At 49.9% G+C, this 25,200-nt stretch overlaps 1 protein-coding gene across 2 annotated transcripts in view; it reads right to left on the minus strand.

Moving 5' to 3' along the window:
* Positions 1-25,200, minus strand: part of gli3 (GLI family zinc finger 3) — a 56,479-nt gene that overhangs the window by 11,262 nt on the left and 20,017 nt on the right. For both annotated transcript variants that reach the window (XM_088363089.1, XM_088363090.1), the window contains exons 3-7: positions 20,764-20,985; positions 13,267-13,372; positions 4,545-4,756; positions 2,892-3,050; positions 464-665 (exon numbers count right to left, since the gene is read on the minus strand). In XM_088363089.1, coding sequence (XP_088219215.1) covers positions 464-665; positions 2,892-3,050; positions 4,545-4,756; positions 13,267-13,372; positions 20,764-20,985 — 901 coding nt within the window. The remainder of the gene's footprint in view (positions 1-463; positions 666-2,891; positions 3,051-4,544; positions 4,757-13,266; positions 13,373-20,763; positions 20,986-25,200) is intronic.

Raw genomic sequence — 25,200 nt, forward strand, 5'->3', positions numbered from 1 at the left:
CCGCCATCCCGATGACAGGACCCAAATAGGCCGAGGCGGCGCGCCCGTGACTGATATGACAAGCTCGCGGGCCCCCAAATGCGTCTCAGCACATCGATTTCCCTCCGCGCCCGTAATAAGATCGGCAGACTTATGAACCGCTGAGAGAGCGAGCCGTCACAATGAATGGTCACCCACAACATTCAACGCTCTTCGACGCCGACATGAGGAAATCTTTTGTCGTCCATTTCTGAAAAAGTGTCTGTGAGCGAGCCCTCGTGCACTTCTGCCCCACTGTGATGTCACAACAGAGCGAGTTTACACAGCGAGGTTCTCCGCCTAGTGAGACCATGACATTGAGTGTGGCGTCCCACAGGGGTCTATACCGGGGCCATAATAGTTCATTTTGGGCTATCAATCCGAATTGAAGCGTTTGACATTTCCGTCATGTTACTCATCGTAGAGTGATTGTTGACGGGTTTACCTGATGGCTCCGGCCGACAGGTGTCCGTAGGATCCGCTGGTGGAGGAGCTGGAGCGGGAGTTGTTGAGCATGGTGACCAGCGAGTTGGGCGAGTTGCGGATCATGGTCTGCAGGTCGAAGCTGTGCTCCGACAGCGGCGAGATGGGCAGCGGTCGCTTCCTGCTGGGCCGCGACGGCAGCCTGGGGCTCGAGAAGCGAGAACCTGCAAGAAGGACCCAAAAGCTCATTCCGAGTCCGGAAAAGAAATTCATTTCGAGCACTACAAAAGTTTTCCAGATGACATCTTTGTCAATCACGCAACAAAAGCGATGGCGTGACTGAGTGCTCGGCTGTCACTTGATGCACTGCTTGCATTTCACGCCGAAGAAAACAAGTCTTTCATGTCGGGCCGAATGCTCCGACGGTGTATGCTAATACGTCTCCCGGTCCAATTTGACTCCTCATTCAGATGCAATCAAGAAAAAAAAATGGTTTGAATGGGTAAAAAAAAAGGCGGCAAAAGGCGGCCGCCATTCTCTGCGAACACGCACAAAGAGCCACGGGTGGAGATTAAAACATGACTTTTGTTGTCTTTTCACACGGCGATGTCACAAACAAGACAGCGAACAACAGTGGGAGGGGGGCGGAGGGAATGAAGGGGGGGGGCAATGAAGAGATGCGGCACTGTGACACAATGACTTTGTGAGTCAAGACTCGCAAATAAAACATTTCGGCTTGTTTCATAAAAGGCAAACAAAAACGGCTTACGCAGTCTAAATCACCCGCCACCCCCCCCCCCTCGCACGCACACACAGCCACCCCCGTATTTACGTCCCCCACAACAATCCATCCATCTCCCAAATGTAAATGCTCCGTCTCTTCAGTTGACACATCCAACGATTACAGAACGCTCCATTCACATGTTAATCAGCGTGTGTGTGTGTGTGCGTGTGTGTCAAAACTGTTGTGGCGGGTTTGTACATAAGGGTTTAAGCAAAGCAACAACTACCTTTACATAAACAAACATGGAGAAAGTATTGCCAAGTCTACGATTACGAAGCCCTTTCCACAACTAATCCTCAAACTAATCATCAAACTCCGCCCACATTTGAGAGCATCGTCCATCCATCGAGGACACCTGCTTCCAATTGGGTAAATAAATGTGGCCCCAAAAGGCTGCTTCAAAACAAAATGGCCAACTTCCTGTTCAATTTCTAACATGAAAAATCCATATGGGTCTGGCGCTAATTTTTTGAGGTTCCCAAAAAGATTTCCAAGAACACGCACATCGATTCTTCGGGGTCCCTGAATGTAATGTCTTGATTTTATTTGTCCGCTTCCCGCCACGGTTGACGTTGGCATCCCTGAGTTTTTGGAGGCTCTGTCAGTCCGCTGTCGGAATCCATGCGCGGCCACAGAAATTAATGAGGCGGTGCATAAGCGGGCCGGCTGTCCATAAATCAAGAGGAAATTAGAGGGACAGTTGTGCTTCGGGGGGCCGGGACGCCCCTCTCTCTCTGTCCCGGCGTGAGGCCGATTCATCATTTGAGCGGCGCGCTAATAAACATCAGTCCCGAGAGGCCTTTCTATCCCGGGCGCCAACCCAGCCCAACATGCGGAAAAGTCTCCTTCACCATCTTGAAACATCTTCAGAATGAATAGCATAAGCTTTCTTTAATTACTATTTCTTGTTGATATTTTGTAATGTAGCGCTTTTGATACAATTAGCTTTAGCACAATGCTTGTGTTCACATTTTCGACTGGCTAGAAAACCTGAATTCAAACATTTACTTGTGATGACGAAAGAAAGTAGGTTCTAATCGACCACAAATCGGGCAATGAATCCAATCACGCTATTATCCGAGCATTTTGGCACTAATTAGGCAGTGGGAACAGAGACACAAGCCTGTGAAAAGCGCTACGAAGCTAACAGGCCCATTGTTTCTTTAGCAGAGCTCACACTGTCGCTAATTACGCTCCAAAAGTCACCCTCGTCCAGATTATCACGGAAAGCCTCCTAATGGAGTCCATTCTGTCGGTATTTTAGCTGCCGATGAATTTTTAGCCGCCGATGATCACAAGCCGCTTTTAAGTAAAGAGCAGCGCACAGCCACTTAAACGTGCCCCTAATTGTTTTGTTTCACTCCATTAATCTTAAAACGTGACAAAGAAGAAAGGATTTCCCCCGTGATGAATGGCGGGACACTCCAATAGCCGCTTAACAGCAATTAATTTCCCGATAGCCGCGCAAACTTTGTTGACTTTTAATTAGTTTGTCGGCAAGACGACGAGGCGCGGCTCCGACCTCGCCCCGCTTCTTATTTAGCTAAGCATCGAGCGTTAGCTTTTCATTCAAAAAAAAATTGAAAAAGGGACTGCCCTTTGTAAATCTTAGTGATATTTCATCATATAAAAGAATTTTCAGATGGTGTCTGGGTTTTGCACTTACTGTCCATGGCCTGCAGGTACTCCATGTGCAGGGCGCCAGCGGCGCTCGCCCCGGCCGAGGTCACGGACGGGAGCAGGTCGGCCGAGTAAGGGCTGCGGTGGCCCGCCAGCAGCGCCATCTGGTGGTAGTATTCGGAAGGCGTCAGGCCTGCATGGGGGGCTGCACACACACAAGTTCCTGTTGAAAATGCGTCAAACTGAAATTGAAAACACTTGCAAAGCATTTTGTAATGCACCCTTCGATTTTTTTCTTATATGGTCATGCAGCAGGTCCAACTGACCCATCTGACCCGGTTTTGAGATGTTGATCTTTTTTTTGACGTCGAGTGTTTTCGTTGGCACGTGTAGCTAGCTATCTGCCGCGCGCAGATAGGCAAGCGGCGAAACAAAAGGCCTAAACCTTGGCCGCACGCAGCAGCGCTGGATATCCCGCCTTCATTCCGCCTTCGCCTTCATTCGCCGAGTCCTTCCCCCTCGTTATGGCGTTCCGTAAGTCCTTCAACGGTTGCCTAAAAATAAACATCTGGCGCTGGTGGCTTTTCCTTATGCAAATATTCCCTGAAAGAAGACGGCGGGTTTGGATGCGAAGATGGAATGTGTTCAGAACCACAGACTCCCCCCCCCCCGCCACTCTCTCCAGAAAAGACGCGATGAGGAGATTTCCTGCATGCGATTGGCAGCATAAGTGGGGGTGGTGGGGGGGAAGCTAAATTAATTTGATCTGGGTATTATATCCTTGTTAGAAGTGGGGAGTTTGTCGATTGTCTGAGCGGTTCCACCCGAGCTTTGCATTTGCATTGAGCCGTAATGTGGCCCATTCAGAAGGACGCATGTGTGCGTGCTGCACCGAGAAAGAGAAGAAGGAGAGCTTTGCTTGGCTCTCTAAAGAAGGAACGCTGGCATCCTAGTGCCATCCTGGGGGCATCTTGCTTGCGTGCGTGTGTGTGTGTGTGTGTTTGTTCTTGGGCACTTTTACTGCTGATGGAACACACAATGAGCGAACGGAGGATCCCACCCACTTTTAAAGCTCCATTAGATACCGTTCAGTCATTCATCAGCACTCAAATGCTCCTTTTTAAGTGTCCAATAAGAAGGCGACTTGCCACAGATGAGTTAATTAACCAGAGCGCTGATTAAAAGAGCTAATTAGTGTACAGATCAAGCGCATAGAGGGGGGAAATTAAAGTGAGACTCATCAAGAACTAAAACCAAAAAGGGTGTACCTAATGAAGTGGTGTCATTTGCACAAGCACAATTTAAACGGATGCAAACAAATCAAAATAATGAATTCAAAATGTTCACATTCAAATATGGCGTCTATCAAATGTAAACATATTTTCATCAAAGACCTATTACAGATCCCGCCTTCCCCTCCCCTGCTGTGGTGGAACAGTACGTGACCCTGCTGGTCTTGGACATGACTCACAGATCAAAAGGATTAGCCTCCTGAGCCCCCTCCCCCCCCCCCCCCCGCATCACATGACCCTCATCAGCCGGATAGCATCTGAGCAAGCCCCTGGGTCCTAATAGAGACGGATCTGCTTGCCTCTCACCCGCCAGGAAATAGCCTGATCCCGGCAATCGGGTGCGTCCTGATCAAAGCTGACTAATCAATGGCAGCGATTACCCGACCACATTTTTTTTCAGTTCTCACCATCGGCGGGGCTGAGGCCTCTGGTGGCTGACAGCACGGAGATGGACGGGCTGGCCAGGGGCTGCAGGGAACGCAGGTAGTCCATGTAGGGGTTGATATACGAGTGCGACGGGTGGAAGGGAGACTCGGCCCCCACCGAGGGGTTGCGCTGCGGCGAGATGCGGATGAGGGAGATGTCCGAGAAGGCCGGACTGCCCGCCAGCGCTGGAGGCCTGCGGGGAAGGGAACAAAATCCATCATCAACTTTGAAACATGTGATCAGCCCAATAATGAGCACTTCCACGGAACTTATTCTCTTCATCTTTTCTGATGTGTGCAATAAAAGCGGACAAAAAGTTTCTGCCGTCTCCATTCTTGTAATTGGCTAGGAGGGGTAGGAAACTTCCTAATGACGGCCTTCATCACAAAGGCCTCCCCCCCTCGAGGACGAGGAGAAATCCACATATCAGTCGCACATTAACGGGTTGAGAGATTAGACCGAATTAGCCCCTCCGCATCTCCCCCTCTTCGCTTCCTCCTCCCAGCAGACCCTCGTACGCTGTGACCAAAGACCCCAGGAGGAAGCGAGAAGAAGCGAGGGAGGGGTGAGTGAGCGAGCGGCCAGACGTGGCCGAAGAGTTTGTCTCGCCGTGACCTTGAGCCTCGAAGGGGGGCGAGCGGAACGGCCCAATTACGACCTCCGCCCCGTCCCCTGATCCCCCCCGTCGGCCCTCCGCTCCACAGCTAATGAAAGAGCTCAGGCCCGGGGCCAATAATGAGCCCTGCACACATTATTAAAGGTCGCGCACACACACACTTGAACACACGCTCACTGCTAACAGCGCCTTTCTTTAATTAGCCCAAAGGGTCTGCTGGAGTGCGTTCAAGGCTTTCACTGCGCTTGAGTGTGTGATGACGTCTCACACACATCAACACTAAAGTTGTACTTTGATCCCGTTTTTTTTTTTTTAATCATTTCATTCCACAAGCTTAATGCTAACATCAGATAGCATCAATATCGCAGTGCTAAAAAAAACAGACACAATATGTAACAGTCATACAGGGAATTCTTGATCCTCTGCAAAGAACGATGAATATTAGTGCCGTACTAATGAGCTCAGAAGAGTCATCGCCTACAAAGTCCAATATTGCGTGCGAGAGTGAACCGACCGAACTGTCCGGTATCGTGGATGAAGCCAACGTGTCACTTTTCCCACACCTTCACAAAGATTTACGCGGCCCCCCCAAAGCCCCCCCCCCGATGATGTCTCGCCGACGGCATGCAAGGAAAGGGTTAGTAACGCACATGTGGAATCCATTTCCTTCCCCGCGGCTCAAAGCGGCGTCTTTTACGACGAGGCATGTTAACACGCGGGGCGGCCACAGGATGTTGTTTTATTCCCGCTCCTGCTCGACTGGATGTGCCAGGGTATAAATATGCCACCGGGAGATGTTTGAGGCTTTTTTTTTTTTTCCTCCACGGCGTCCAAGCGAGACTCGTCTTTTGCTTGGAAAGCGAGGTCGCGTCAACGCAGACACTTTTTTTGGGTCGTTTGCTTGACGGCTTCATTCGGACACTGAAGGTATCATTGTGGCGGTGGCGGCTGCTGGACCAGACCGGACCGGTGTTGACACAGCGGTCTGCAACAACAGGAAGTGCGCCACGCCGGAATACCTCTGCACCGCAAAGAAACACAGTAACACGTTCTTGATTTACAAGTGGCGCAGCTTTGATTGGACTTTTTTTTCCTTCGTTCTCCCGCAGCCAAACGTGCCGAGGCCCTGGCCAGGATGATGCTGGGAGTTGCCGGGCACCCAGACCAAATATGCGACCCCGATGGGTGGGGCGCGCCCTCCCCCTAACATCAAAGGCCTCAGCTGGAAGGGGGCGGGGTCAGGCTTTCTCCTCAAGGTCCCGTCGAGTTCAGAACACCAACCCGATTGGACACTTTAACTGCCATCTTTGCTATTTTTACATTTTTTCAGAGGAAGTGCGTATGTATGATCCAAATGTGGATCGTCGGCTTTTGACAGATTTCCATTCTAGTTTTGAACTTCCCATTGCCGTTTTTTTTTTTTTTTTTTACACGCTGCAATCAGAGCTCATTCCAGCCAACGAGATAAGAACAAAACAAGTCTACTGAGGAAACATGAAAGAGAAATTACACAAAATGCCCGCAACCCCCTCCCACCCACCCCGGAACTATCAAACGAATCAGGGAACAATCCACATCTTTTTACAAGCACTGCTTGGAAGGTTCCACTTTGATGAATTTCCACTGTTGTCCTTGCAGGGGGCACCACGGCGAGTCACTCGCATGATTTATTTGGCACATTTTTTTTTTTTTTACACCAGTGACCTTCCTGACACCACTCAACTATTTTAAGGGAAACTTTAAAGCGTGCAGGAGGGGTAAAATATTTTTTTTGACATGGTCTTTCTATCTTGCAGAAATGTGAGGACGGTCCGCCCCCCTGGGTTCGACCGAAGAGCTTGACTTTTTTGGCCGCAAACTAGCGAGTAGCATTGTTGTGTTTACAGGTGAGGGCAAGGTGAGAGTCTAAGCGGCGGCGGAATTAGCTGTCAGTGTTTTGACTTCCTGCGGCTCGCCCCGGGCTAGCGGGCCGCTTCACAACAAAAACAGGAAGGAAGCGCATCCATCTTTTCTTTTGCGCGCAGGGGGCTCACCCAGCGCCTGCAGCTAAAGACCCCGCTCCCCCTCCAAACTCCAACCCCTGACCCCCACACACAAGCGTGTCAGGCGAAGGAAATCGGCGTGGTTCCGTGACTCAACCCCGCATGGTAGCGCCCCCTCCCTCCCTTTCAATCCGCCGCATCACCGAGTGGCCGCGCGGTCGGGCCTGAAGTCGTCACAAACAATAGCGCGCGCGCCGCCGGAGACGCGTAATCCTTCGGATTGATCCGAGCTGCATCATAGCAAAAGCAGCGAGGGAACAAAGGCGACGCATCAGGTACGAGACGGAAAGAATCTCTTGGCTTTTCCGCCATGAAATCCATCACTGGCTCTTAATATACACTTGGCGGCATTAGTGCGGAAGGATGGAGAAGCCCAACAAGCTCGGGCGCGAGTGGAGAAGCCAGCGAGCGGCCGGCCGACCGGCCTACTTTGCGGCGGCCATTTCATCCATCTTGTTGGACTAATAAAACGTCAAGCGGCGCCCCTTCATATTTCATCATGGCGCTCGCATCCGAGGCCCACGCGACGGGGCGGCGTTATGCAGAAAAACGCAAACGGCTGCGGGAAAACTCAATCAATTTATGGTTATACAGCAATTATGTTTTGGTTTCATTAGTGTGATCATTATTTACAATGATAATTACGTTCTATTCAGTTCACTTGAAATTTCACATTGTGGTACTTTATAAAAAAAACAACACTATTAGGAATTATGATGGATGAGATGTCTATATTTTAAATAAAAATAATTAAAGAAATTTTTTTTAAGATGCACTCCACTATATTATTTCACTCTAAAAAACAAGACAGTCTTTTTGCCATGAAGCGATCAGCTATCAGGAGGAACGGACGTCACATCTGATAAGACAAACGCTTTTATACGCTGCAAAGTCATTTTGGCTGGTGTAAAAGGAGTGAAATTTGGAAGCGATAAAGAACGCCGCTGCTTGAGAGAGCGGATTTACGACAGCCCGCCTTCCTTTGGCCGGCTCTCCTTGCTCGCTGGCAGTAAGTGGCCCCCGGAGTGGACTCGTCGGGTCTGGACGTCTCGATCAGACTAATGCAAAGTCCACGTTTGTGTTGTGGCAAGAAGAACGCTTCGTAGAGGTTCGCCAATTTTTTTTCCCATAGATTTCACAACCGTATAGGCTAGTCGGAATTTAGAGCGCAGTACCACTTTGTGCCACAACATGCCTGGCAGCGCTGAGCTGGACTGCAAGACATGTCATTTAATTAAGAATCCAGAAGAAGAGGCAAAGAAGGATCTCAACTTTAGATGTTCAAACAGAGCAGAGAAAATTGATCCTTGTGTGTATTGTTGGATGCTGTGTTTGTAAGCGTCGCAAGACCCATGTTGCAGGTGATTGGTTTATGGAAAAAAAAAAAAAAAGGCCACACAGAGGACACACGCACGCACATGCACACACACACCTGCCTGTTATCAGGTCCCCTCAGACGCGCACCTCCTTTGTGCTCCACGGGGGAGCCGCAAATGGAGACCTCAAACATGAATGGCTGGGGACAAATCACTGCTGCTAAGAAACGCTAATCCGCTAACATGCTACAAACAAGAGATGAATATAGCCCCCTCTCCCCTCGCCTTTTGTTAATGTACTGAAATGACACGTTACTTGATACATTTACAGATTAAGAATAGAATAAATCACACGAGTCATTTAGAAAGTTAGCACAAGCTCTTTTGTTAAAGTTAAATTAAAATTTAGGTCAATTAGCTTTATTTAGATTTCATTAACGTGAACGTGGCTGCTTTTGGAATGTGGGAAGAAAATAAACCTACACAGCCCAGACTCAAACCCAGAATCTCAGACCTGCGAGGCAGACGTATGAACCACTGCTTTGGCCTTTTGGCTCTCCACTCTCGTCTGCAAATAGCTTTAATTGGACTTCATTAAAGTGATCGTGGCTGCTTTTGGAATGTGGGAAGAAAATGAACCTACACAGCCCAGACTCAAACCCAGAATCTCAGACCTGCAAGGCAGACGTATTAACCACTGCTCTGGCCTTATGGCTCTCCACTCCCATCTGCAAATACAACAAAAACATCCCAGCGGAGTGCACGGAGCAGCCCATTTAAGGTCCTAAAAAAAAAAACTTAAAAAAAAAAACTTGCTGATATAATAAAGCAGCTTGAATCTACCCCGTCTATTTATCTCCTTTCTCTGCTGCATTTTCACACAGTGCTGCATAACTTTCTGGATTTTTTTTTTCCCGCCGCTCGAAAATTGAAGAGGCTTTATGTCAAATGCGGCTCAAGCCAGCCTCTCCATATCAAACAAACGCGGCGCGAAAAATTACCGCGGCGACGATAAGGCTGCCAGATAGAGCTCGGAGAGCCGGCGAGGACGAAGAAGAAGAGGAGGAGGAGGGGGAGGGAGGAGGAGGACAGTGAAAGGAAGTGACTCTACTCAATTATACTGCAAAATTGGTATGACTGAATATTTTTCATTCAGGTGACTGATAGTATCAGCCGGGCTGCAATGCAGATAAATAAAGGGAGGCTTCTGTCAAGAATAAACACCATTAATCATGAAGAGCCACTGCGTGACCGCCTGTCCCCCCCCCTCCCACCCCCATCATCACCACAAACGCAGGAAGTGGGAAAGTCGAAAAGGAGGCGCCAACGTACGAGAGGTGACCCGCGACATACGGAGAGGAAGATGAAGAAGCGGACGGCGCTGGTGTGACAGCGCCCCCTATGTGGATGGAGATGATTGGACACGCGTGCTTAATTATGGCTGTGATTTATTACGCAATCGTTCTCCGGCTTGTAATACTTTATTCTCAGAACATTCCAATCTTACAACTTTTTTTTCTTTCTCCGTAACTTTGAACTTTTTCTCTGCAATAAAACTATGCAGACCATCAATTGCTGAAGAAGACAACCATAAGCAAATATTTGAAAAACACGCATATTTTCTTTTTACAACAAAACTACACAAGGGCCTTTTGTCTTCCTATTGTCTTCCACTATGCATGTGTGTGTGCGCATGTGTGTGTTAGTGTGCACACGCTCAGCTTCATCCCATCTGGATGGGGGGCCGGGAGGGGGAGCTGGTTTGCGATAAGGCTGCGCTCTTTATGCTAAGCGCCGCGCCGCTCCTCCATGCGCAGATTGGGCGCTCTGACAACAGTTTATGTAAATAACAAAACAGGGCCACATCCTTGAGAAACACAACACAACACACAACAGAGGGCATTGTGTGTGAAAGTTAGCAATAAAACTTGGCGCAAAATATGCATTGTGGTGGAATGTAGAGTCGATGCTAATTCCGAGATTCTTGATAACAGTGTTGTCACTCGGGCAGTCTCAAAGCAACATTATGCGAGTGCGTTAGCATAGCTTAGCTTTAGCGCTTCTGACTTTGTCATAACATTGCAAATGGTATTGATGGCACACAATTGGGTCCTGTCTTTTACGGCCTCTGCGTGCATGAAATCCTCGCGCAGCTGAACAAACACACTCTCGAAAGAAATCCAAAATACACGCCCTGCCCTCGCCATCCAGACATGCAGAAAATAACTTCCTTTTTCGGACACCAGCGGCAGCAAAACTTGTCTTGAGAAAATAAATCTTCAAAATGTACCCAGTGGTTAGAATTCTTTGTCGGCGCACTAGACTTGCAAGGCCTTTTCATTCTGGACTTTTTGGGGTCCAGGGCCCAATTTGTTATATCACAAGATGGTTTTGATGGCTTGGAGAGGAGCCCTACTTTGAGAGCCGCTGCTTTAATTGACTCATTTGGAGTAATCATCTCCTAAATCCACACAGAGTCAAAAGGCAGCTCAGTCAATAAGAAGCTTTTGTTAGTGCTATCCTCACAACAAGGGGCCTGGGGTCCCCCCACCATTGAGCACCAATGCCGATCATTGACTCCGCGCGAATACTTGCGATTGTTGCGACCGGTCGCTAGGTAACGGCGCCAAAGCTTGGCCGTGCTGTCCGAGGTCGGGCGATAAAAGCGGCGCCCCGGGCTGGAGAACCCCTCGCCCCCGGCACAAAAGCGACGGCGAGACCCCCACGGATGGGTGTGCTCTTCAGCTGTGAACGTGTTGATTTTAGAAGGAAGCTTGTTGGAAAAGGCGCGTAAGTTGTTACGGTCCACTTGACTGGAGCAACAGTTTGACGTGAAAGTGATACGCTTCAGCTCACTTCAACTTTTTGGATGATGGCAAGAGAATGAAATAAAGAAAACCACATATCTTGAAGAAAGTCTGTTTAGCTTTATGCTAGCAAACAATGCGAAACTCCATAGAGCAGCTAACTATTCAACCTTGCAGCATTATAAGCCTTGAAGCGACAGCGATATGAATACAAACAGTGGAGCAACACATGTCGACAGACAATATAACAATACTCCCAGTCAAATACAGTACTTTTTAATCTTTTGGGAAAAAAAAAGACTTGCAAATGCAAGTTTCTTAAACTTTACCCTTGTAAATCACGATTTTATTTACGTCTCTGGAGATGTCTATTAATGAACTCTAAGGATTTCAAGTCGAGCCCCATCCAGCATCACCCTTTCCAAGCCGTGGGCTTTAATATTCAATGGCATATTGTTACCTCCCCCTTCAGAAATTCATAAAGTAAACGATTAGCCTGTGTCTGTAATTGCGCTCCCCCTCGCCTAATCGTGGCAGAGAGGTAAGAAAGGGAGCTGAAAAACAAAGGACAGTTAATTTGTGATTTCCTCCGCTCATTTGAAGGCAAATTAAGTGTCAAACAGCTAATACGGAGCATATTTCATTTTATGAGCTTTTAATTCAATTCCGCCCGCCTCATAACGCCGGAGCCCGTAAGCCCGCGCCGCTAACGGCCGCGCCTCGTCCCAAAGCAGCGGCCATAAATAAACATGTTTCAATTAGGCCGTCACGCTAATAGGATGCGATTGCGTTGCCGCGTTCAGACGGCGGATGAGGAAACAAGCGCGGCAGGTTGTTTGCGGCGGACTCGCACGCCTGGCATAAAAAAAAAAAAGTGGGGGACGCCGGGCTGGATTGATGGAAGCGCCGCGGGGTCCGACCCAAGTGTAATTACAGCCCATAATGAGAGGCTGCATGGGGAAGTACTGCAATAATAGCGCCCGTGTACTTAGCCACAGTTGGCACGGCGCTAATAACGATGAATTCCTCTCACCGAGGAGAACTTGTTTCAAACAATGCCATATTTCTCCGGGAGTCTGTCCTCGGGCCACGGGACGCATCCCAGAATGCATCGCCGCTTCAAGCGGAAATTTGGGATTTGATTGGGTTGATTGGGAATAGTGGAGCGCCGTACAGACGACCAAAAACAAGTTTAGACGAGTTTATAGCGTCCAAGACTTTGTGCGAGCCGAGCGGTCGCGGCGGCAGATAACTTGCCCCTTCCTTAATTCAATTCCCGCTCGCCATCCTTCTCCCCCTGACGGATAACAAGCCAGCCAGCCTGTTTGTTGGCGCGCGGCCGTGTTTGCCGCCACGTGTTGGCCCCATTATCTCCGCATAAGCTAAATGCTAAATTATATTTGCCATTTTGTTTGCGCTGACACAGGGCATCAATCAGCTCCCCCCAAGAGGTGCGATGGGCCGGCGGAGGAGGGCGCATCAAAAATTCATTACGCTTAGCGGCACGGCGGCGAGGGGGAGATATGACGGCGTGAAGAGAAGGTGGAGGAGGAAGAGGACGAGGAAAGGGCGGGGGCTGATAATGATGAGGAATATCAAACATAATGCGGCCCAAGTAGCTGCCCTGTCCAATTTGTCCTCGTCGCGCGCTGATCGCTTCCTCCGTGTCCCAACAAACGCCGCAAGGACGACGAGGCGAGGCGAGCCGACACGGCGAATACAAATGACGCCTTGTTGCAGCAAGGGAGTGGAAATGTGTGATTAAAGGTGAGTGTAAGGTGGGGGGGGGGGACTTAAATACTCAAGACTGACCAGGCAGAATGTTCAGTTCTTTCTCAGGGCTTTTCAAATACTTTGAGGGGGCATTTTTAAAACCGTAAAAAATGTGAGGTGATTGAGTGGTGTGGCGTGTCGCTACTTACACGTGGAGAGGCGGCACGGGCGACGGCTCGTAGATGTAGCGACCCTGCGCGTGTCTGTCGTCGATGGGCACCGGCGGGTGGAAGGCCGGGAAGAACTGAGGTGCGGCTGACAAAAAAAAACAAAAAGCACAGACGCTAAATGGACGCCACAGCAACAGGTGGCGCTATAACACCAAACTAGCAAAGCTGCACAAAAATGCTTCACGAAGCTTCGTTAGTCCTGATTTAAAAAACCAAATGTGGGTACATTTCACTTTTTAATAAGTAATTTTTTCGTCACCTACAAGACAAATTAGTTGATACACACACACACACGCACACACACACAAGGGTATAACTTACACGCCACACCGCCGTGTTAAACGTGTGCTGGCGCGCATGTGCGAACTGTCGGACAAGCTGCGACGAGCCTACGAATCACCGGGCTTGTCAAACTTGGAAGGAGTTCAACAGCAACAACAAGCAATGACATTCCACCTCGGCATTAAACACACACTCGCGCACGCGTGCGACTTCATTCACAGGCGCACACGTGTGACTTGAACGTTGCCAAGCCGCAGCGCCCCGAGGCAAAGCGAGCGTCAACATCTGCATACCTTCACGCGGCGAGGCTCTGATGTCATCCGTATGTTTGCTTTTTTAATATATACAAGTTGTGGGTACATTTTTTATTTTGTCGGTGGGGGGAAACATCTGGCGGGGTACGTGCGGCGGCGCCATGGCAGATGGCCGACGGCTCAACAAGCGGCGCTTTATAAGAACGAAGGTGGGGGGGGGGGCGATCAGGTCGGTTGACCACATCACTGCTGCAAACAGAGCCCACACGGACAAAAGTTTTGGGACAGTAATTTTTAAAACCTGATGCTCTGGCCTGCAACGCCAATTTGAGAGCATAACAAATTCCCCAAACTTAAGTGGACCGCATTACCCAGAATCCTGTGTTCCTCCCTCCACGCGTGCTCCGCCTGCGGCCCGTGTGGTTTATTTGAGTCGCGCTCCCGAGTTTACGTAAGCCGAGCTCTGTCTAAACAGAGCCGGCCGGCTGCCTCTTTCACGCCAGCGCAAACGTCCATTAGTGAGGCAAACAGCCATGTGTCACCGGGGGGGATGTACACACTGCAGGAGGGGGCAAAGTGCTGGTGGGGGGGTGGGGGTGGGGTCTTCTGGATCCATCCTGCCATCCATCTCCACAGCTTCCTGTGGGGACTCCTCGGTGTTTACTTCAGGGCTTAACTGCTGCTGCTCTTCTGGATATTCTAAAGGAAGGCCATTTGAGGCCACAGATACAGCCAAGGGGAGGGGGAGGGGGGGGCTAGCTTAAGGCCAAACGCTGAAAACATGGTTTTGATCCAGACTTTTCATCATCATCCAAACGTTTCCTCCTAATGACCCTGATGTCACTTTGTGTGTTTTTTTTTTTTTGTTCTTCTCTCATTTTTCTCATTAAGACCCGATTACAAGCGGGTTTTAACGAAAAGGCAATTAAAGGCAAACTTTGTCGAGGCTCATTAATTTCCACACACCGAAATATAAGTGGGCTTCTAAGTGCCTCGTCTTTTATTGGACACTTGAATGCTGTCAAAAGAATAGGAGGATCAAACCTAAACCATCACTTTTTATTTTTCTTTGCCGTCGTTACCTCGCGTTCTCTTTTTTGCATGCAATTTCTTTTAAACGTTTCCCAACCTTTATCGCGCCAAAGCACATCTTTTACATTCCAAAAGTTCCTGCTTTGTCTATAAATCACTCCGATACAAAGAAACTGAAAAGTTTTCGTCTCTATCGGTGACTGATAAATTACCGCAAATTGTACACCGGCTCCCTCTAGTGGTATGAAAAAGAATCACAAAATAAAAGTTTGCATTGTCAACTTTGTTGAAAATTTATGACCTAACCCTAACCTTTATCATACATTTTGAAATGTTATTTTTCAAACATTTATTCGCTTTTGATTGCGCAATACATTTTAAATAAGTGTATATATTTTTCCTTTCCTGTATGTAAGCACAGTGTTAATCTCCTTATTTTCCCCAGAGAGGAGACTCAGTGAACCGAGTAACCGCTCGTAAATCTCAGTCAGGTTTTCATAAACAATTTCCAATGGCAGTCTGTCGTCGTCAAGTCAGCCCGCGGCCGGGTTTACGCTCTCGGCGAGCGCACAAAGAGCCTCTGACGGATTGCGCGGGGCGGAGGGAGCTAATGTGGAACATATGAAGCTTGACGCCGACACGTTTTATGATGCCACCTCGCTCGGGACGCCTGAGCTCACCGCCGAGGCACGCCTGCCGTGAATCGGGCCCCACGGCTGCGCTTCCACCGCACCAAATTACTATGCTGGAACTGCGCGAGGTAGGAGAACTAAACTTTGGACTTAAAACGACAACCACTCTGAAACCACAAGGCGACTCCACTAAAAGTGTAACAAAACTACAATTGCGTTCAAACTACAGACAAAATTTTAACTAGCAGCGCCACAAAAACAAGTCTTGGACTCACTGAGCACTCGACTGGTGTTGAACTTGAAGCAAGATGGCGCTGTGAGAGGGATATCCCATAATCCACCCCCCAAAAGTTTCAAAATAGATGAAAAGCAAGGCTGTGGAAGGGGCCTCAAATCCACGGCCTTAACGCAGAGCTGTGATTAACTTTGGAGGTAAACGTTTGGAGTTAATATCAGGTTTGTGCGCCGCCTTCCCGACCGACTCATCCCAGCTGTCACTCATCTGGCGCTCAAATTATACGGAACGCCGTCGCTGTTTTCCAACACGTACAGATGCTTGTAATGTTTCACTTCGAGATGGTAGTTTAGGATCTTTTTTCTTTTGCACGGGTTTGCGCAATAAGTCGTCCCACCCACTTTTTGGATTTTACCTAATGACCTGGATTGTTTCAGGTCCAAGCACCTAATTAGTGAATAAACAGAGGAGCCCGGTCTTGCTAGAGAGAGGAACTCAACATGCGTGACAGCATCAACCCGCCCCCCTCCCTTCCCCACCGAGTCTATCCGAGAGTGGATCAGGGAGTGCGGGTTATTTCAGCGGGCCTGTGGGGAGCGCCAATCTATCTCCCACATTTGCTGAATTTCTCCAGATTGGGATAAGCTGGGGGGAGCCGAACAAAGCGCTATGCGCCGGCCTCTCCACCCAAACCACCCCCCCTCGCCGTCCTCCCCCTCCCAAGCTGAGAGAGATTCACACAGCAGTTTAGTAGCTGGAAAAAAAAAAAAAAGTGCAGCCCTGCACACCTCCCCCCACCCACCAGAGTCTTTATCTCCCTGAGATCCCCCCCCCCCCCCCCCCCCACTCGAACGCCGATATGTCTCCGACACAAGGCGAGTTGATTTAAACCTCAAGTTAACTCACCAGCGTCGGGCGACGTCTATCTTAGTTCCACCCTCGCGGGGATTTATTTGGCCTCCTTCCGACATTCTGCGTTACTGCTGAGTGACAAAGAAGCCAAGGCCGCTATTTTCTCGACGGGCTCCGTAAACGCGGGCCGGAATCTTTCAAAATAAAGAACGTGAACTATAAACTCGACTCCCTCAAAACTAAAGTAGAACTCCAGCTGCTCTCACGTCTGGAAGCTAATCGCTTGTTTTCGCACCGTCCTCCAAAACGAAGCCAAAGTTGTAATCCATTTAGCACAACCCGTCAACCGCGTCCATCCCGGAATAATCCGCCAACACTGGAAGGTGCTATCAAGGGAACCGGGAGGCAAGTGAGGAAGAAGTGAAGTGGGAACTTGCGTCACAGTGATTTTTGGCCTCTTTGTCACGCAGGTGGCGCTCTGGGCTTCCCCGCCGCCGCCCTCGGGCCCGGCCGTAGAAACCTCGGAGAGGATTAAGCGGCGGAGCTTTAATGAGAGCCGAGCGGTTGTCGGTGCCGGGGCGCCGCTTCCCGAAGGTCCGTCCTGGCGGCCCCTGTGCCGCCGGCGGCGGAGCCACATCAAAGGGAGAAGCCAAAGAGGCTGAGGGGGGTGGGGCGGAAGGGAAGGTGCCCCGCTCGGAAGAATCCCTTATCACCTCCTGAGAGGATGCTGCTCTGCGCTGAGAGATTGTCTGGAGCTGCCACCTGTCTCAGGCATCTTTGAAGGCGAGACGGCAGCGTGTGATGGGCCTGACCTCCTTGCGCTCCCTCCCCCGTTCTTTTATGTCTCTCTTCATTTTGGCCTTTGTTACTCACACCTCCCCACACTTGAGCGCGCCACCTCCGCTGCCGATTTCTCGTCGGCGAGCTTTTAACGGTCCTGCGCCGAAGATAGAAATCAGAACAGCGCAGCATCATGAATCTATCGTTCAGCTGACAGCTCCGCTATAGAAAGCGAGCATTATTTTTGTAGCTCATGGCAAGCAAGTTTGCTTCATCACAGAACTGTAATCAAACCAAACTAAAAGTCGACTTATTATATTTGTTCTCCAACTGCAATGTACTTTTGGAAGTGCAACTTTCTGTCCAAGACTTTACATGTTGCGCAAGATCAGCATGTTTTTGAATCTCATTAGAAGCGAGAGTTGTACCCCGCTGAGATGATGTTAGCTTATCTTATGTAGCTGTAGAGAAAAAAAACGATAACATGAGCAATGGGCCTGAATGAACCAACACACGCAGACACCATAATCCTGCTAATAAGGAGGCTAGCCGGCCAATAATCAAATTGTTATTGTTGTCAAGACGCCGCAAATCTTGCTTTTAAGCCTTCGCGACATCAGCGGAATGTTTTGTGCGTGCGTGATTAAGAAAACGAGGAAGTTGAAAAAAAAAAAGAAAGAAGCGCTACGGCGGCGCTGCGACAGATGTTGCCGCGCTGATACCAAACGCTCTTCTTTGAACGTGCTAAATTCCCTGGAAATTCGGCTTCGTTCTCCTTCGGCCCCATCGCGTTTAATCTCGTCATTGTTAACGAGACGTTATTTCTCCAGACCGGGTCACGTGACTTGAAGATGTTCAGAATTCTTAAGTCATGCATACAAAGAGGAACTCGCATGGCAGATTGGGCGATGCGGCTAATAAGCTGTAAAAAGGGGGTGATGTGATGATCCCTGGTGTGCCGGACCACCGGGACCCCCGTGTTGTTCTGTCCTGATGAAAGGCGTCAACCGCGGATGGAAGGCGTCCCTTCGCTTCGCCTGCGGCACGCCCGAGGCTGCCGGCGCTTCTCGCCGATACCGAGGGAACGCCTCGCCGCAACATTCGAGGCGTCGTAAAGACAAACATTTAGCCCGTGCCTCGGCACCTCGGGCTTTCTTTGAAGGCACGCCGGCCCAAGTGGGTCTCTTCAAAGCCCCGTCCTAAACTAGAACGACACGTGAACTATGGTAGAACTAGAAGGACACTAGATTTCTTCCTTTCATGTCTTCAGACCCTTTTTCAAACCACGGAAGGCCGCTTCTTGTCAAGTTCTCCGAGGGGTCACTCCATGGTTTTCTAACCCCCCTCTCCTCCCGTCGAAAAAAACATAGACCCATACTTGAAGATAAATGAAAATGTCTTGCGCAGTCCACATGAAGCGGAGCACTGTAATTACTTGTCGGCACGGCGAGGCCGTTGTCGTGCCAATCACGTTCGGCGGCGGTGACAGCCGGCTCGCTCAGTTCACTGGTCAGCTGCATTTTGATATTGAGACGGATGCGTGGAGGGCCGGACGGACGCCGGACGTGCCACGGCTCAGCGAAGCCCGAGATCAGCTAGCCGCAGCAGTTTTGCGACCGATCGACCTCCCCTGACCTCTGTTCCTCTCCTTTACGGATCCTTGAGTGATCCAGGTATTAGTCAGCTTACACCACACTCGACTACACTAAACTGCAACATAATAGCAAACCACAACATAAGAGAAAAAAACTACAATAAAACTATAACACACACAGAATGGAACTCTAAAGACGTTCAGCTCTATTTTGATATTGAAACGGACGCGCTACGGCTCAGCGGCTTTGTGACCCCGGTGACCTCCTTTCCCCCGCCGATCCAGGTAGTAGTCACCTCCGTCCGGGCTCAGTGGACAGGCTTAGCGAGGATACTCGCGAATGGGAATCCGGCGGCCGCGAGAGCCACGGCCGCGCAGCCTCAGGCTTAGCCGGCTCAGATTGTGCCATCAGTCAAGGACAACGAGGCTTTTGTACGAGGGCCCAAAGGCGGCCATCACCACGCTGTAAAAAAAGTCACTTTGCCAAGCGAATTCTTAAGCGGGGAGATTTGAACTTTTTCACCGCCGTGTTTTCAGCAGCCGTTTTAACATTTGCAACAAATCCGTGGCCTGAAAAGAAAGAATGGGCTTTGTCTTCCATCTTGGCAAAAGAGGGCCCCCATGTTTAAGAGAGGCCCACTTTTAAAGAAGACGACGACTGTTGCTGGACGGCTGACCGGCTAATCGGCGCAGAATGTAAACAGATGTCGCATTCACACTTAAAGACAATTAGCGTCTTGAAAAACAAACAGCCGCCTCTCTCATTAATCCCCGGCGCAATCCCTTCCTCCTTATCCCCGGCGCCAAAAGCCTCGGTACATTAGAAGCGATGCCGACTCTTATCCGGTGCGTTTGCTCAAGAAAAGCGGCTAAGACGCACGCATCGGCACGATTAGCTAACGCTAACAATAGGGGCCATGTTTGCTTCGCGGCTCCTCTTGTGTTGCGCTCAAGTGGGTGGAAAGCCCAAAAGTAAACACGGGCCGAGGCCAAGGACGATCACGCGACTGGCTGAATGAAGACAAGCTGCCGGGCCGGCCGCGTTCTTTTCTCCTTATTCTTGCCGCCAGGTGCATGCGGAGGCTGCAGGTGCCGTCGCGTTTTGGCGCCGACACGGGCCAGAAACCATGCTAAGCCGATTTATGAGCTTGCGTGTTATTGTGTAGGGCCTCTCCATCACTTGTACACACCTGGGATGAATTAGAGGAGGTGAGACTTCATGTTACGGCCCCGCCCCCTCCCTTTACTTGCGGGATTCCTGCTACTCAAATGAGAAGTGGCAGTGTTGCTGACTTTAGGCCAGGACGGAACGGCCCCCATCGTCAGTACGCTTTACCTTCAGTAAATAGAGTTACACTTGGAGGTCGGGCTCCGCTGGACTTTTCATTAGCAATCGGCCGGAACGGCTTTTCCGAGCCGATTGATGGCAAAGTCGAGAGGCAATTAGCCTCCTAATCAGACTCGTGCTAACCCAATCATCTCGCTGCCGTCCACCTTTGCTTCAGATTATCTCCACCATCTCACATTAAGCCTGCTTGGCGGATCTCACAGTTGCGGTGTGTGTGGGGGGGCAGTGTTAGTTGACATCGGGCCGTTTGAAGTGCGAGTTGATGAGAGCGGGCTCGGCGTTCAGGCGGGCCGCCCTAATGAGGGAATTAAGCAGGCGGGCTGGCCATACCAACGCCGCCATGTTGCCTCTCACACTGGAAGCGCTCTCACATATGCTCATGAAACATTCTCACATACTCGTGAAAAACTCGTGCATACACTACAGGAATGTTCCCGCGCTTAAAAGAACACTTGAAAGTTTCTTACGGTAGTGCGTGTCCAGGTAGCCGTTGCGAGGGTCCATGGCGAAGAGAGTCCCCCGGTAGGGCAGGGCGTGTTCGGCCAGGTGTGGCAGCGAGCCGTGCAGCTCCTTCTTGAGCGGCGAGGGCCGCTCCTCGGTGGACGTGGAGGGCTCCTCGCTGGCGCCGCGCTCCGAGATGAGGGCGTTGCGCCTCTCGCGGTGGTACGGCGGGCCCGAGCTCTCGTCCTCTGCCAAAAACAGCACAAGAACTTCGTTAGGAACGACGTAGCATTTCACAATTGAGGCGCTAAAAATTCGGCCCTCAAAAATGTATATTACGCAATGTGGTTGGCAAATTGTCATGTCATTTGTCTTTCTGGTTGCAAGAAATTCAATAAATAAAGACATCAATTTTCCTCACCTGCAAGTGAGACTTTTTATCACCAGTGCAAACATGCGTATGGGTAAAAGCGTTTCAAAACGTAAGGATTTCCCAGAAGTCTGCTCTTAAATTCAGCTTTTTTTCCCCCTCCTTCATAAATCCCACGGAGAGAGCAAGAGAGGCTTCTCGACCGCATTCCAAGCTGCCCATTAAACAGCGTCATGGGTTGTATCAAGCGCTCCCCTCCCTCGCCATCCCCCCCGTTGGACTGCTCTTAAACTAAATCTCTCATCCGCTGTCTGACGGAGAAATTGGGAGGCGCGGGATCTCTGGGGGGGAGGGGGAGGGCGCTTCCTGGCACGTCGGCTAAAGAAGGGGATAAACGTCGAGTTGAGTTCAAGGGCTGAGCTCAGCCGAGAAAGACGCGGCCTTTGACCTTTGAACCGGCAAGGGGTTGAGGGGGACGCAAAGTCAGCCAGCCAACCGAGAGGAGTCTTATCCTTCCTCTTGTTTTTGTTTCTTTGATACAATGTCAATATGAGCCGCTTAATTATACAATAGAATGAGAAAGTAACAAAAAATGGCAATTGGAAGGTTGAATGTTGGTTTAGTGGCCAGTCCTAATCCAGGCTTGTTATTTAGTCATAAAACAAATACAACAAAAATGAAGCAGCAGAAGGAGCCACTTTGAGAATCTCGGCTCAAACTTTTCAAAGTTTGGTCACTTTGACTCAAACGTCCCTTTTCAAATGTTTGGTCTGCAAAAAGCCCCTTGGACGTGTCTCTAAAATCGGCCAGTTGACGGCCTTTTAACTGCTACATGGCTCCATTTATAAAACATCAGAAAAATAAGATCATAAATATGTGCAGTGCTCCAGTCAGCTCGCGCCTCCTCACATGTTGACGTCAGACCCGTTTTCTTTTTTTTTAGCGGGGCGCTCCCGGCCTCCACTTTTTTCCAGCCCGTGTCGGCGGCGGCGGCTGAACCCGATTCCCGAAATCCCTTTATGTTAATATTGCGCTTTGCAAGAGCCAGACCTATTAATCCAGCTCGAGAGCGTATAAATGCCATTATTCCCTTAATAAGATCACGGGCTGTGCCGTATGGGATTAAATGCTTAGATCATAACTGACGCTGTCATTTCCTGCGGATGAGGGCGGCTCGCTCCTCTCTCAGCCTGTCAGTTCCGCGTTAAAGGATCCCCGCAATTTGCCGCCGTCACGGAATAAGAGCGGGCGCATTTCCGGCCGCCCCCCCCCTCTCTTAAATCTCGCCTCCTCAACGGGGCTCTCTTAAGGAAGCGCTTGTTCATCTGGCCTGCTTTGTTGCTCTTAATTGGCTGCTTGGAGGCTCAAGATGGCTGTTCACAAACTTTTGACCACCTGGAAAATAGTTGGTCCCCCCAAAAATATACTACGAAAAAGATATTGAAAAAAAAATGGCTGGTGTGAAAGCCAGTTTGGAGTTCCCCCTGCCGGTGAGGTCAAGCGACTAATGGCTCAATCACAGCGGTGTCACGAGCTCGCCGTGGCCCCCGCAGCCGTTACCATGGCAAACCCGGTGGGTGGGGTGGGGGGGGGGTTCATCAATGTCCCATACGGCACCTTAAGGGGCTTCATTACTGCGCTCCCGAGCACCTTCAATGGTTAACCAAACACTTGGAGGCTCAATTGACTCCCGCGTGGACAAGAGAACAACAAGAAGTGGAAGAAGAAGCTTTTGTCTTCCGCTTTCAAAAGAACTTTTCCCTTTCTCATGTTTTATTTGCCTGTTTTTTTCCCATGGTCGCCGCATCCAACCGTCCGTCGGTTCTGTTCGGACCAGCGCAAAAGCACCAGGCAGGGCCTCTGCAGACCAAAAAATAAAAAATAGCAGAACTATCCCGCGCTCTCTCTCTCTCTGTGGTGATTGAATTTCTTAACATCTTTTCAAAAAGCGCTTAAATGCCTGCAGGCGAGAGGAAGAAACAAGCTAATGGTGGATGGGGAGCGCTGAACAAATTTCAGAGGCCTTTCCTGCTCGCGTTTGAGCTTGAAAGCGCACTGGCGCCTTTCAACTGTTCAAAGTCCTCCTTCCTCCTGCAGTGTCACTGAAGGATTTGAAAAGAAGGTAATTGTGCTCGCTGCCGTCCTGATCAGAGCGCGCGCCCCGCCTTTAGTAGTAGAAAGGTACGGGCGCTCTGTTGCGCCATTCTTCCCCCGAACCCCTTTTAGCGGGGCTGCTCCCTTTCACTACCTGCGAGCCGCTCATTAAAGTCGTCAAAATCCCAAATGTCGCCCTCTTGTCCGTGTCGCTATTGTCAGAACAGGCCGCAACCCTTCGGGAGTGGACGCCGGGACTTTAAACGAGTGGCCGTAACTTATGTACCTTGACGCCATTGAGCAACACGGCAAGTAAACATTGGAAATTAAAAATCAAATTTATTTTTTTTTTATATATTTTTAAATATTTTTTGTATATTTACATAAATATTTATATTTTTGTATATTTATATATTTTTAAATATATTTTTATATATTTTTCATATATTTATTATTGTTATTATTTAATTTTAATCTATCGTGTGAAATGCCATTGAAATTAGCGGAGATGTCGCTTGAATTATAATGTTTCAAACAATGCCACACAAAGGTACGCAACTTTTAAAAAAAGTTTGTACGTCTGAAATGTTAGCAAGGTGAAAATGCCCAATATAGCAAGGGAGAGAAGGCGGAACAGTGATATAGTGAAGGAATACTGATTGGACCAATGAAGTGGCACTCCAATCATTCAGTGAAACCTTAAAAACGTTTTTTTTTTTTTTTTTTTTTTGCCCCGCGTCAAAGGCAGAGGTGAAAAAATAAGAACGGCTCCTTCCTCCACATGCTAATCCGTCTTTCACTCTCAAGCATCTGATTTGCCCTCCGGCCTCAACTCTTGTCAGTCTCCGAGGCCGGGACGTGCACGTTTCACCGGGTGCACAAAGGCCCACTACAAAAAAAAAAAGACCCCCCCCTTCCCCCAAACCTCCGCCAACTCTCCTCCAACCCCCAGCCAGCATCTTTTGTGCAGCCCAAACATCAGAAGAGGTGTTGTTGTACCTCTGAGCCAAAGCCGGAGAGAAGCGGCGCTCCACCTTGCGCGCCTCAAAGACGCGCTTGTCAATGGCACAAACAGGTTTTGGCTGCACAGAGAGGAGACATGAAGCAAAATCGCACCAGCACTTGCTCTTCAAAGCTCCTCTCCTCCTGTGCAATAATCTCTTGCTCCCCTTTCTTCCCTCCTCCTCCTCTTCGCCTTTCTCTTGCAAATCAACTCCCGGGAAAGACTGGAGACTCCCCCCAATTAACAATGAGCAGGAGAACATTCCAGCAGCTGGCTGGAGTTTAATAAGAGCACCTCTCCAAGCCGCTTTGGCTGACGCGCCCGATTCCACGCAATCGACGCGCGGGATTCGCCGGCGATTAGCCGCCTGCCCGGAAGACTGGAGAAATCTGAGCGAGCCCGATGTAACTGCCGCGAGCGGGATTAAGACGATAGGGCGGCGTTCTTGCCGCCCGACGGGTGACTTGTGCAATCGTGACTTACAAGGCAGGTGCTGCGAGGTACCTGAGGGCCTTTTAGCAGGATGGTTCGAGTCCAGCTCTCTGCCTCCGATCAAAGATTTAAAATTTGGATAGTTGAAACAGTGTCACAAAAAATTCTTTTTTTGCCCTCGGTGAGCATTTGCGCCTGAATGAACCCTCTGTTCACATTGGCGAGCAGGATGGAACCCGATCCGACTGTCGGCTCCGGCTCCTGGTTAGCAGTCGGCAACTGATTTCACACACCACAAATGCCTGCTTCAATATTCATCCAAGCAAACTCAACAACTCCCACATCTCAATTTGGCTCCCCCCCAGTCCCACCCCCATTTCCCGCTACGCCAACCACCGCACGCTCTCTCTCTGCCGCTGGGGGTCTGCAGGGACGCCCCTCTTGCGCACCACCCCGGCCTCCGGGAGCTCAGCCTCCGGCAGCGGCGGCCACCGGGCCCCAGGGCCAGGGAGGGGCAAATCAAAGCCTGCCCGGCTCCTTCCGTCTTGCCGGCACTCACCTCAA

Source organism: Syngnathus floridae, chromosome 20 (genome assembly GCF_059516105.1).
Source record: "Syngnathus floridae isolate MCC-2025c chromosome 20, RoL_Sflo_1.0, whole genome shotgun sequence".
Taxonomy (NCBI): domain Eukaryota; kingdom Metazoa; phylum Chordata; class Actinopteri; order Syngnathiformes; family Syngnathidae; genus Syngnathus; species Syngnathus floridae.